Source organism: Ahaetulla prasina, chromosome 4 (assembly GCF_028640845.1).
Source record: "Ahaetulla prasina isolate Xishuangbanna chromosome 4, ASM2864084v1, whole genome shotgun sequence".
NCBI lineage: Eukaryota > Metazoa > Chordata > Lepidosauria > Squamata > Colubridae > Ahaetulla > Ahaetulla prasina.
The window spans coordinates 7324748-7337985 of NC_080542.1; the positions used below are offsets into that span (position 1 = coordinate 7324748).

The 13238-nt window shown below is 40.7% G+C and overlaps 1 protein-coding gene across 1 annotated transcript in view; it reads left to right on the plus strand.

The window, feature by feature from the left end:
* The window catches only part of LOC131196970 (vomeronasal type-2 receptor 26-like), a 28660-nt gene extending 15750 nt beyond the window's left edge, over positions 1 to 12910 (plus strand). Inside the window, exons 4-5 of the mRNA XM_058180499.1 lie at positions 10404 to 10530; positions 12009 to 12910. Coding sequence (XP_058036482.1) covers positions 10404 to 10530; positions 12009 to 12910 — 1029 coding nt within the window. The remainder of the gene's footprint in view (positions 1 to 10403; positions 10531 to 12008) is intronic.
* The last annotated feature ends 328 nt before the right edge of the window (positions 12911 to 13238 follow it).

Below are 13238 nucleotides of genomic sequence, written 5' to 3' on the forward strand. Positions count from 1 at the left end.
TTTCCCTTCTTCCCCCATCTTTTCTCTAGATTTTAATTGTAACTCCCCCTTTTCCATACAAAGAAGTTCTTTATAAGTAACTACCTCCATCTTTTGATATATATTTATATTTTCTATCATGTGTCTCGGGTTTGCCCATATTGGAATCTTTCCTCATTTTCAGAACGTTTTTGTTGTGTCTGTGCACTCCGAGCCGGGCCTCCTGCCAGAAAGTGACTTGGATAGTGAGGGGGAAGGGCCGTCAGGACTTACCTCGGGAGCACCGGCTTCCCTGGCTCAGCTCCAGGAGCCAGAAGTAGGCCAGGTGAAAGAGATAACGAGGCCTCCTTCCCCTGACTCTTCCCCCCCAGGCCACACCTATATACCCAGCTGATGGCAATCAGGCTTGGTTGAACCCTAGGTTTCATAGGCAGGAGGGGAGGGAACAACAGAAGCAAGGGTGGGACAGGCCTAGGAAGTGCTGAGTCATGGAGCCACACCCCACAGGGTATAAAAGACAGCGAGAGCTGCTGTGTCTCTTTGTAACAGGCAAATCCACTGATTAAGAGCTGAAGTTTGTTTCTGAGTGACTCACCAGCGTCGTGGAAGATAACGGAGGCTCTTGGCAGATGCTGGCTATTCTGCTGCCAGAGCTGATAGTGCTGGCTAATTAAGCCATCACTCGGACGGAGGCGAGGGAGGACACAACAGGTTTTTTTTTTCATCTTCAGACTTGTAACTAAATATTTGCTTTTTCTGAATGGGCTGACCCCATCATGGGTGACAATTCCTTTCCATAAAAATTAGGTAGGTACCATTGAGTTGAGTCTGAAACTATCAAACAGTCAGAATAGAGCTGGAAGGGATCTTAGAGGTCTTCTAGTCCAGGTCCCTACTCAAGTAGGAGACCCTATACCAGTGATGGTGAACCTTCGGCGTTCTCGTGTGCCGGCCCTCATGCTGGAACTGGCACGTGAAACTGTCCTGTGCCAAATGCACGGCCTCACCGGCTCCCATTGCATTCCTGTGCTCAAATGCATGCCAGTGAGCTGGCTATCGTGCGCGCTGTGCTGGTGTCCCCAGAAGTGTGGCGGTCCATCACGCATGTGTGAGCCGCCAACCCAGAAGGCCTGTTGTGACCCAGGTTCCTGGACCCGGACTCCTGGCCTCGGATGATTCAGAAAGTGAGGGAGAAGACCTGGCAGGCCCTGCTTCTCTTGGGCCCTCTCCCTCCCTGGCACCCACTCAAAGGAAGGAGGAGGGGCCGGCAAGGCCTGATTCTCTCGAGCCTTCTTCTGATTTGGCAACGTCCCAAGAACAGTTTTGGAGTGATGCAAGACTGCGCAGACGTGACAGGCGCGCGCAGCAGAAGCAGCGTTGGATAAAGCCAAGGAATGATGGTCATGCAGTGACATCTGCAGAGACTATAAATAGGAGGCGGGACTTCCTGGTTTTTTTTCTTGGACAAAGCAATGAATTTGCGCGGGCAAATCTGTATCAATGGAGGGAAGAATATATTCGTGAGTAATTCTGGCCTTATCTATAATTTCCTCGTTATCTCCAGAAACTTGGCAGGCCCGAGGGTAGACGTGGCCAGGACATTTTTCTATGTAAATAAAGTAGAAGAGGAGGCCTTTGACTGACTCTTTGTTGGGAGTATTGGGGGAGGGAAACAGAACAAGGCCGGATGCTGGCTTGCGCGTGCAAAATGGACCGCCACACCTCCAGGCTCCGCTGGCACTGCACGCATGATGGTCAGCTGACCGGCACGCATTTGAGCACAGGAACATGCCAAAGAGCCGGCGAGGCTGCGCATTTGGCACGGGATGGTTTCACGTGCCCTTCCGGCATGTGTGCCATAGGTTCGCCAACACGGCCCTATACCATTTCAAACAATGGCAGTCCAATCTCTTCTTGTTCATCTGTGCAGGACTGGATTAGTTTTTTAAATTCGTGGGTTTTTAAGGGGTTTTAAATGGGTTTTGAATGGGTTTTTAATGGGTTTTATTATTTGCTAAATTTTAATTGCGGCCAATTTGAATAAGTTTTTTAGTGGTATTTTAATAGTATTTATTTTGTAATAGTACTGTCATTTTATCTGGCTGTAAACCGCCCTGAGTCCCTCGGGAGAAGGGCGGTATAAAAATTTAAATAATAAATAAATAAATAAATAAATAAAGCCTCCAGTGATGAAGCTCCCACAACTTCTGAAGGAAACTTCTGTTCCATTAGTTGATTGCTCTTACTGTCAGAAAATTTATCCTTATTTCTAAGTTGAATCTCTCCTTGTTCAGTTTCTATCCGTTATTCCTTGTCTGGCCTTCAGGTGCCTTGGAAAATAGTTCGACCCCTTTCTCTTTGTTGCAGCCCCTCAAATATTGGAAGACTCCTCTCATGTCTCCCATAGTGTTGTGTCTGAGCCCCCCGAGCCGGGCCTGCTGCCAGAAAGTGACTTGGAGCCGGGCCTGCTGCCAGAAAGTGACTTGGAGCCGGGCCTGCTGCCAGAAAGTGACTTGGTTAGTGAGGGGGAAGGGCCGTCAGGACTTACCTCGGGAGCACCGGCTTCCCTGGCTCAGCTCCAGGAGTCAGAAACAGGCCAGGTGGAAGAGATAATGAGGCCTCCGTCCCCTGACTCTTTCCCCCCCCAGGCCACGCCTTCAGACCCAGCTGATGGCAATCAGGCTTGGTTGGATCCTAGGTTTCGTAGGCAGGAGAGGAGGGAACAACAGAAGCAGGGGTGGGGCAGGCCTAGGAAGTGCTGAGCCACACCCCACAGGATATAAAAGACAGCGAGAGCTGCTGTGTCTCTTTGTAACAGGCAAATCCACTGATTAAGAGCTGAAGTTTGTTTCTGAGTGACTCATTTTGTCACAACAGTATCCAGAAACATCGTCATAAATAAAAAACAACACATCATAAAAGAAATATATATATATATATATAAGTAAAAGTATGCAACAGCTATGTTAATTTGATATAATGAAGGGAACAATAGGACAGGAACGGTAGGCACTTTTGTGCTCTTATGCACGCCCCTTATAGTCCTCTTAGGAATGGGGTGAGGTCAATAGTAGATAGTTTTTGGTTGAAGATTTTGGGATTTTGAGTAGAGACTATGGAGTCAGGTAATGAGTTCCAAGCATTAACAACTCTGTTACAGAAGTCATATTTTCTGCAATCAAGTTTTTTTTTTTTTTTTTTTTTATAAAAAGTTTTATTTTTACAATCATATCAAATAATTCATCCAATGTACAGTTATATACAATTAGTCGGGCTTGCCCAGTCACCACCACCCTTTTTAACACTCTTCCCTCTTCTACCTTCTTTTACTTTCCAAACCTTCCTCTCCTTCTCTTATCTACATCCACTCCTCCCTCCACCCTACACCTTCCTTCTCCCTCTACTATCCCTCTTCCTTCCTCTTCTCCTCTTTCCTACCTCCTACTCTCTCTTTCTCCTCCCACCGTTCTAAAATGGTAACTATGCAGACCCGACCCTACATTAATTATATTTCTTCAATAATCCCTGTACATTAACCATCACTCCATCTCTACCAAACCCCCAATTACCTCCCCTTACCCCCACCCCCACCCCGACTTCCCAGAACAAAATGCAGGGTATCAAAACTAACAATCATAATCCAAAATAATTCCTAAATTATAATCTTTAGTCACACCACACTTAGTCACACTCTCAATTCTCTCCTTCAAAAATATATCTAATACAAAATATTTCCTAAATTTACTCATATGCTATTCGATATTTTTTTTATCTGATACTTATTTTAAATATAATCAATCCACATTTTCCATTCTAAAATATATTTTTCTAGTATATAGTCTTTCAAGTAAGCGGAGATTTTGTCATCTCTGCCAGATTTGATACTTTGAGTGTCCATTTGTTGTTTTGTTTTGTCCATTCTTCGATTGTAGGTAATTCTTCTTTCTTCCAATACTGAGCAATCAAAAGTCTTGCGACTGTTATTAAGTTCAAAATCCATTTAGTCTCTATAGCTGTATAGTCCATAATTATTCCTAGTAGAAAGAACTGCGGAGTAAACTTAATCTTCTTTTCAAAATATTCTGCATGATCCACCAGCCTTTAATCCAAAATACTTTAACTTTTTTACAAGTCCACCATATATGGTAATAAGTAGCATCTTCACAATCGCATCTCCAACATTTAACAAAATCTAATATGTGTTTCTTGTAAACAGGTAATGTCATTTTTAAATTATTTCAAATAATAAAATACTTTCCTTCTCTTCTGTGAATTCAGGCCATTAACATTCCAAGATAATAGTTTAATTGCCATTATCGGCCAAAGGAAACTTTTGGAACACCAGCCGCAGATCACATTTTACTTTAGGCCTTGCTCCTCCCACTGTTTCCATTGTAGTAGTTGCCAGTTGTTGTTGTGCCTTCATCTCTTGTTCCTTGCGTTTAGCAGCAGCTCTAGTCAGCCTTTGTTCTTTTGAATCTAAACCCGTCGTAGGTATTTCCAACACTTGTAATAAATCTTCTTCCATCACAATCTGTTCTTGTACCTGCTTCACTTCTCTTTCCTTCACTTCAGCCTCCTTCTTCTAGCTTCCAATGGGGAAGACTTCCAACTTAATACCTCAACATAAAATTCTCTTGCTTTTCCAACTGTATTGAACGATGTACTTTCCTGCATAATATACTATTATACCAGTTGGAATATCCCATCTATATTCAATCTGATGTTTTTAAGTTCATTCACCAGGAAGGCAAATTCCTTCCTAGCCCTTAACATTTTGGTGGAATTTCCTTTAATATCAAGATATCTTGACCAGCAATCTGAATCTTCTCCCCTTATATGAAGCTTGCAAAATCTGATTTCTCACTATTCTGTTTGTAAAATAAATAACAACATCCCTTGGCAACTTTTTTGCCTTGCTATCCAAGAATTCACACGATATATTTTTCAATTTGATAAGCCACATCTGCTGGACGAGCTGCTAATATCTCAGCAAATACTTCAGTAAAAATTTCCCTTTAATTCTCTTCCTTATTTTCTTTCAAACCTCGGATTCTAAGAGCAAATTCCATATTTCTGTATTGTATCAAAACTATTTCATCCTCTGTCTTTTCCATTTTACTTTGAAATTCATCCATTTTATTTTCTAATTTTGAATTATGTTGCTTAATTACTTCAACCTCCTCTTCCAATAAAATCACATTCGTTGCCAAACTTTGTACTGCCATTACAAATCCTTCTTTAACTTCTTTATTTCCCACTTGAATTTCTGATATCTGCTCTTTCATTTCAGACATCTCATCAGTTATAACTTTAAATTTTTTTTCTATAAAGCCTTTTAAGTTCTCTTGTAACGCCTCTAAATTCAATGTTCTAGTCTCTGCTGTATGAGCTGGAGAGGCACCAGCTGATAAAGTTCCAGAGCTCTTTGTTACAGTAGACTTTAATTGTTTGGCTGCCATCTTCTATAAAATTATTTATTTATTTATTTCCAACTTAATATTCACTTTAAATCTTCTTAACTTCTGAGAAACACAGTCTTTTAAAGCAGTATTTAAAAATCTCCTAGATTCTATCAGCAGGCAGCAAAGAGTTAAAGCAGCAAGTAACATGCAAATTACCAACTGCAGAGGCACACGCTGAAAGTATCACTTTCGCTTTCCACTCGTTAACTTGTTAACAATTCGCCTCCATTTTCTTGCTGTTTTCAAGCTTGTTACAAAGTATCGGGGAATCGGCTTGGCTACTTGCTTAAAGTTCTCCCACTTTCGTTCTGTCCGGTATAATCCTTTATTGTCCAAAATAAATCTCGGCGTTTGGTCGTGGTGATTGGTTCCGCCAAAGCAGAAGAATCCTCGGATCTGGAGCTCTTCGGGTTGCTGGAGGGAACTTAACCCTTCAAACCCCTTTTTTCTCAGGGGCTTTAGGGAAATTCAACCTCTGCCCTCAGCTCACCCCTTCTCCTTCTCCCGAAGAGGGGGTTTTTCGAACCGCTGGACAGCAGATTTAAGCTGTCCTAGCGATTCCACATAATCCAGAGGTTGGTGATCGTAAAGATCACCGCCATCACCTACGGTGCCAAACAGGAAGTCCCCTGCAATCAAGTTTGAAGCGGTTGACATTAAGTTTGAATCTATTGTTTGCTCTTGTATTATTGCGATTGAAGCTTAAGTAGTCTTTTACAGGAAGGATATTGCAATAGATGATTTTGTGTGTTAAACACAGGTCATGTCGAAGTCGGCGGAGTTCTAAATTTTCTAATCCCAGGATTTCAAGCCTGGTGGTATAAGGTATTTTGTTGTTTTCGGAGGAAAGAAGAACTCTTCTAGTAAAATATTTCTGGAAGCGTTCGATTGTATTAATGTCGGAAATGTGGTATGGGTTCCAGATCGATGAGCTGTATTCAAGAATAGGTCTGGCAAATGTTTTGTATGCTCTAGTTAGTAGTGTGGAGATTTTGGAAAAGAAGCTGTTTAAAATTAGGTTTACAACTCTTAGACCCTTTTTCGCTATGTAGTTGCAGTGGGCTTTGGCATTTAGGTCATTTGATATGACAACTCCAAGATCTTTGACAGGGTGGGGGTTGTCAGTAAGGTAATGACCATCAAGCTTATACTTGTTGATAGGGTTCTTTTTTCCAATATGTAAGACTGAGCATTTGCTGGTTGAAATTTGGAGTTGCCAAGTTTTAGACCAATCGGAAACAAAGTCAAGGTCTTCTTGAAGGGTAGAAGTATTTAGTGGTATTAAATAGTTTGACATCATCAGCAAAGAGAACACAATAACTTGAGATAAGGTCACAGAGATCATTTATGTATAGTATGAAGAGCATTGGTCCAAGAACACTACCTTGGGGAACCCCCCTTTTGACAGGAACAGGATTTGATAGAGCATTGCCAATTTTGACCACTTGTTGTCTGTTTGACAGGAAGGCATTTATCCAATTGTGAAGAGGTCCTGAAATGCCGTAGGATTTTAGTTTGAGGAGAAGTTTATCATGTACTACTGAATCAAAAGCTTTGCAGAAGTTTATGTAGATTGCATCTATTGCTTTTCCTTGATCAAGTTTGGTAGTCCATATGTTTTTGCAGTGGAGAAGTTGTAAGTTACAAGACAATTTTTTTCTGAAACCAAATTGTTTATTAGAGAGAAGGTTGTTTGTTTCAAGGTGGAGTGTAATGGATTGGTTTATGATAGATTCCATTACTTTGCATAAGACACAACATAGTGAGATAGGTCTGTAATTTTCAACTAGGCTGGGATCTCCTTTTTTGAAGATAGGGATGACTGTGGCTAGAGACCAGAGTTTTGGAAGGGAACTAGTCGTGAAGGCTTTATTAAAGATTATGCTTAGGGGCTCAGCTATATTAATTGAAAGTTTTTTTAAAAAGTATGCACATAGTTCATCTGGTCCAATAGATAATGATGGTTTCAGGTAGCGAAGGGCTTTTTCAACATTATCTTCTGTGAACATATAGTGTTAAGTCGTTGTTAACATTTTTGGTATGATTGAGGAATGTCTGATATGAGCCATCGCAATTCCAATTCCAATACTTGCTTTTTTTCCCACCTTTGCTGTCCAAGGGATGTGCAGGAGCCTTCACCAGCATCATAGCTAAAAAAAATCAACTTTCCTCCTGTCTAGTTTGTCATGGTCTAGTTTCATCGTTTATGTTTATCTTGCTCTATAATATTTAATATATATGGAAGCTGTTCTTAAATTTAGATAGATAAATAGATTAGATGGTTTCATCACATTTTCCATAACTTAATTAAACTTTGACTGAGTTAGAAGAGAAAATGTCATCAACTTCATCAAGGAATATCACTACTCACCTCTTCATTTTATAAGTTTTGGATTGAGACAACTGATTTGATTGATTGATTGATTGAGTCATTCATTCATTAATTTGAGCTCCAGATTTTTATTAACTATATATCAGGGTTCCAAGTAATAACTCCATAGAAAGCAGAACTCCAAGGCAAGGAGATTCCTCAAAGAACAATTTTATTGGAGATATCATATTTGCAAAAACTGGTGAAAACTGACTCTGATGGTTCCAGCTGTTTTCCAATCAGTTTTCACCTGATTGATTTTAAGCTTGAAGTTTTTCTATTGGGAATCATATCTGAAACATATAATAGAGAATTGAGATACTTGATTGTAAATGTTTTGACAGCAGCTAGGATTGTATTTGCTAAAAATTGGAAAAATGAAAGGTTACCATCATAAGATGAAATTATTAGAAAAATGTTGGAATGTGCAGAAATGAGTAAATTGACATTCGAAATTAGAGAACAGGAAGAGAAACAATTTTATAAAATTTGGGATCTTTTTTACCAGTGGTTAGAAAGGGAAATATGTTAAAGAGATTTAACTAAAGCTGAATACATAAAATGATATAATTGATCTTAGAGAACGAAGTTGGAAATGTATAATATTAACTTATGAACGCTGGTTTGAACAGAGGGAATGATATATTATGGCTAACCAAAAGATTAATTGATTATATGGTTGAGAGATATATTGGGGGGGGGGGGAAGAAAAGAAAAGATTAGATAATTAATTATAATAAACATGGTGACCTGCACAAAGGATTGAAGATCAACCCACCGACGCAATGTATGGGAATTGAAAATGGTTTTATGTATGTTTGTTTGTTAAGAAATAAAAAAAAAGTTACAAAAAAATAAATAAATTGAAAGTTCCCCCTTTCCCCAAACAATCAGTCACATTGTCCAATCAAGGTACTGGCTGGTCACCTGGTAACCAGACTCCTCCTCAGTGGTGAAATCTGAATCAGTTTACTAGCGGTTCGCTGGCTGTCCATGCACGCTGTGCCCTAAACATGTGCTGCACACATGCATGCGAAGTGCACATCACGCACCAAATGTGAGGTGTGTGCGTTCACACAGTGCCAACCAAAAGGAGGCATGGGGTAAGTAGAACAGCATGCGGGATGAGTGTGTGTGATTAGCTGTGGTGCGCAATTGTCAGAGGCTTTTTTTTTACTTTTAAAAGCATTTTTTTACAACCTATTCACCTGAATAGGTTCTAAAAAAATGCTTTTAAAAGGTAAAAAAAGAGGCTCTAACAATCACAGCTGTGGCACACGATTGTCAGAGCCTTTTTTTACTTTTAAAAGCATTTTTTACAACCTATTTGCTCAAATAGTTTATAAAAAAATGCTTTTAAAAGTTAAAAAAAGGCTCTGATGATCGTCAGAACCTTTTTTTTTTTTACTTTTTAAAAGCATTTTACTACTGGTTCCAGAGAACTGGTAGTAAAAAATGCTAAAAAAATTTTTAAAAAAGTTTAGATGATCGTGCATTGCTCACCTGATCATGAGAATTTTTTTTGACTACCGGTTCGGGAGAACCGGACTGAACCAGGACCATTTCATCCCTGCTCCTCTTCTCTCCAGCCACCAGCTGGAATGTCCTTGGTTCCCACAGGAAACTATTTTGTTTTGGCTATAAAACCCCCATCCCCAGTCTTTGGAGAAGGGCGGTGTTGTGTCCCACTCCTCCGCTGATGGCCAGGTCAGGGAAATCCGAATCAGGCGTGCCTCTGAAGCTCTGCCAAAGTCCGAGCAAAGTCCTCAGGGCAGGCAGGAGACCAGAAAGTGACTTCAGCAAGATATGTTTAGACTTTGCCTGACTCAGGCAAATGCCAGAAAGCAGGTCCTTTATATAGGCCATGGGGTGTGGCTCCATGACTCAGCATTTATCCAGGCCTGCCCCTCCCTTCCTTCTGTTGCCTCCGTCTATCAAGTCTTCTGACACGAGGGTCACTCCAGTCTGCAGCTGTTGGCAGTTGACCTCCCTCAGGCTCACATGCTGTGGAGGAGGGGGAGGGGTCTAGTTGCTCCGTTTGCCTGGGCATGGAGCCAGAGCTGGGGCCTGGAGATACTTCCTCCTCTTCAGCCTGTCTGGGCATGGAGCCAGGGCTGGGGCCGGGAGGCATACTAGGACATTCCTCCGTGTTCGGAAGCAGATAAGAAGGCCCCGGCTGCGGTGAGATCAGACGAGACACAACAGGTGGGATATAAATGCAAATGCAAATATCTAACAATGTTCCCCCTCCCTATTTCATCTTTGCATTGTGACAACCCTGAAGCCTCCAAAATGGCCCCAGCCAGGTTCACTTCAGAGTTGACACTAGATTATGAAAATAATAGCAATCCATGATGCTCCTTCATATTGATTGCTGAAGTGGGAAATGCTGTGTGAGACAGTGAAGATGGCCTCATGGTTTACTATCCCCATTACTATTATTATTATTATTAATTAGATTTCTAGATGTCTACTACCCAGATGTCACTTCATTTGTAAATAGTAGCTGTGAATACCTAAATTCTGCGGCATATTTTCTTGGTTTGTTTCTTCTAAGCAGTTTGTTGCTGCTTCTTTCAATGTGGCAGGTGCAACCTATTTCCGTATGTACTGAGTCTTGCCCTCCAGGTTACCAGAAGAAAAAAAGAGAGAAGGATAAATTCTGCTGTTATGACTGTTCACCGTGCCCAGAAGGGAAGATCTCAAAGTTGAAGGGTAGGTAATGCATTATATTTCACAGCACTACCTGCAGCATTATTTCAGATAAAGAAGTACCAAGTGTCCCCTTGTTCTTGCATTCATGAGATTCCCCTGGAACTTTACTACCTAACATCAAATCAAAAGGTAGGGAAAAAAAGAAAACTAAATGAAAAAAAAATCTCATCCTCCCATGCTTTCTGTGTACCTCTGTGGTCACCTGAGACATTTAGTAATTCACACCAGAGGTGAAATCCAGCAGGTTCTGACAGGTTCTGACAGGTTCTGGAGAGCCAGTAGCGGAAATTTTGAGCAGTTTGGAGAACCGGTGGTGGAAATGTTGAGTAGTTCAGAGAACTGGCAAATACCACCTCTGGCTGGCCCCAGCATGGGGTGGGAATGCAGATTTTGCAGTATCCTTCCCCTGCCATGCCCAGCAAGCCACACCACGCCCACCAAGGCACGCCCACTGAACCTGCCGAGATTTTGCAATATCTTTCCCCAGGAGTGGGGATAGAATGGGAATTTTGCAGTATCCTTCCCCTGGAGGAGGTGGGAATGGAGATTTTGCAACACCCTTCCCAAAGGAGTAGGGAGAGAATTTTAATTTTTTAAAATTTTATTTGCATTTATATCCTGCCCTTCTCCGAAGACTCAGGGTGGCTTAAATTAGTATATATGCAAATTATTGACCTATAAATCATCATCATTGTTTAACAACCCCATAATCCCTTGCGGAGTGGAGTCTGGGCAACTGAATGGAGCTAGCAGAGTGTTTACTGGCTGGATGCCGTTCCTGATGCCAGTGAGGAGTTTTGTCTAGCAGATATATTCTCATTGTGCCCAGAGAGAGAAATATCTGCTTCTACCTAGGATCAAACTCACAGCCTCCTGATTGTGAGGCAAGAGCTCCATCTCTAGGCCACTGCACCACTCCTGTCTTCTATATATTATATTAGTGATAAAATATTTAACAGGAAAAATAATGACAATAAAACAAAAGAAGATTAAAGTTTCAAAACTCTCTATTAACAAACTGTTATTGTAATCCACTCATTAGAAAGTTTACCAAGGTATCTTATCTATCCCAAATCATCCTAAAAAAATTAAAAAAATAGTTTGTCCTGAGATCAAATATCCATCTTCGTTTCCTAATGTCATATCATATCTTATCAACTGTTGTCCAATTTTTTTTATTTTTTTTATTTTGTCATAACAGTATATATAAGCATTAACATGAAATAACTATATAATATATAAGCATGCATATGAGCATAAGTATGTAATAACTATATTAATTGGATACAATGAAGATGAACAATACGACAGGGAACGGTAGGCACATTTGTGCTCTTATGCACGCCCCTTATAGACCTCTTAGGAATGGGGTGAGGTCAATTAGGAATGGCTAAGTCTATCTTCCCATCAAGGTCCAAATAGAAGTGGTTTCCAATTAGGTGTAATAAATCCATCCAATATTTCCTTTTCTTTTTCAGATATGATTGATTGTATCAAATGCCCAGAAGATCAATACCCTACCAAGAATAAGAATGGATGCATACCCAAAACCATAAGCTTTCTTTCTTACGATGAACCTTTAGGAATCGGTTTAATGTCGGTGGCCGTTTCCTTTTCTTTGATCACAGTGTTGGTGTTGGGAACATTCATGAAGCACCGAGAGACCCCTATTGTCAAAGCCAACAACCGAGATCTCACCTACCTTCTCCTTATCTCCCTTCTTGTTTGCTTCTTGTCTTCTTTGCTCTTCATTGGACAACCGAGGAAAGCGACTTGCTTTCTTCGACAATCTGTTTTTGGCATCATCTTCTCCATCGCAGTTTCTTCTGTATTGGCCAAAACTATTACAGTGGTGGTAGCATTTATGGCCACCAAGCCAGGATCCAAGATGAGGACATATGTGGGGAAAAGACTGTCAAACTCAATTGTCATTTCCTGCTCTCTGGTTCAAGCAGTTTTTTGTATTGTGTGGGTGGCCAACACACCTCCGTTCCCAAATTTAGATATGTACTCAATCCCTGGGGAAATTGTAGTAGAATGTAATGAAGGAACCCCCATTATGTTTTATCTTGTCTTGGGTTACATGGGTTTCCTATCCCTTATCAGCTTTATGGTGGCTTTCCTAGCCAGGAAGTTGCCAGATTCTTTCAACGAAGCCAAATTTATCACTTTTAGCATGTTGGTGTTTTGTAGTGTTTGGTTGTCTTTTATTCCCACCTATTTGAGCACCAAAGGAAAGTATATGGTAGCTGTGGAGATCTTCTCCATCTTAGCTTCCAGTGGTGGGTTATTGGGTTGTATCTTTTCCCCCAAATGCTACATCATTCTTCTAAAGTCTGAACTGAATACTAAGGAACAGCTGATAAGAAGTAAACGGTGATGAGTCTGTTATTATCATAAAACAATGACCTACCTTTGTATACTAAAATAGGATTGTTTCTGATTTTATATGAAACTAGCTGATAATCCGACGTTACCTGGATATCTTTTTATCCCAATCCTGTATTAGACAGGAAGAGCAACGTCACCCTAAGCCCTGATTTTGACGAGAATTAAATTAGTGAAAAATGTTTTTCCCTGTGCCCCCAGAAGCATCAAGTAAAATAATACCCCCTTGTGGTTTTGCTAGCTGATCCATGATCTTTCTTGATTTAGAAGTCGCTTCTTGTCTGCAATATATGCACTAAGCTTTTCGATGTTGTAGTTTT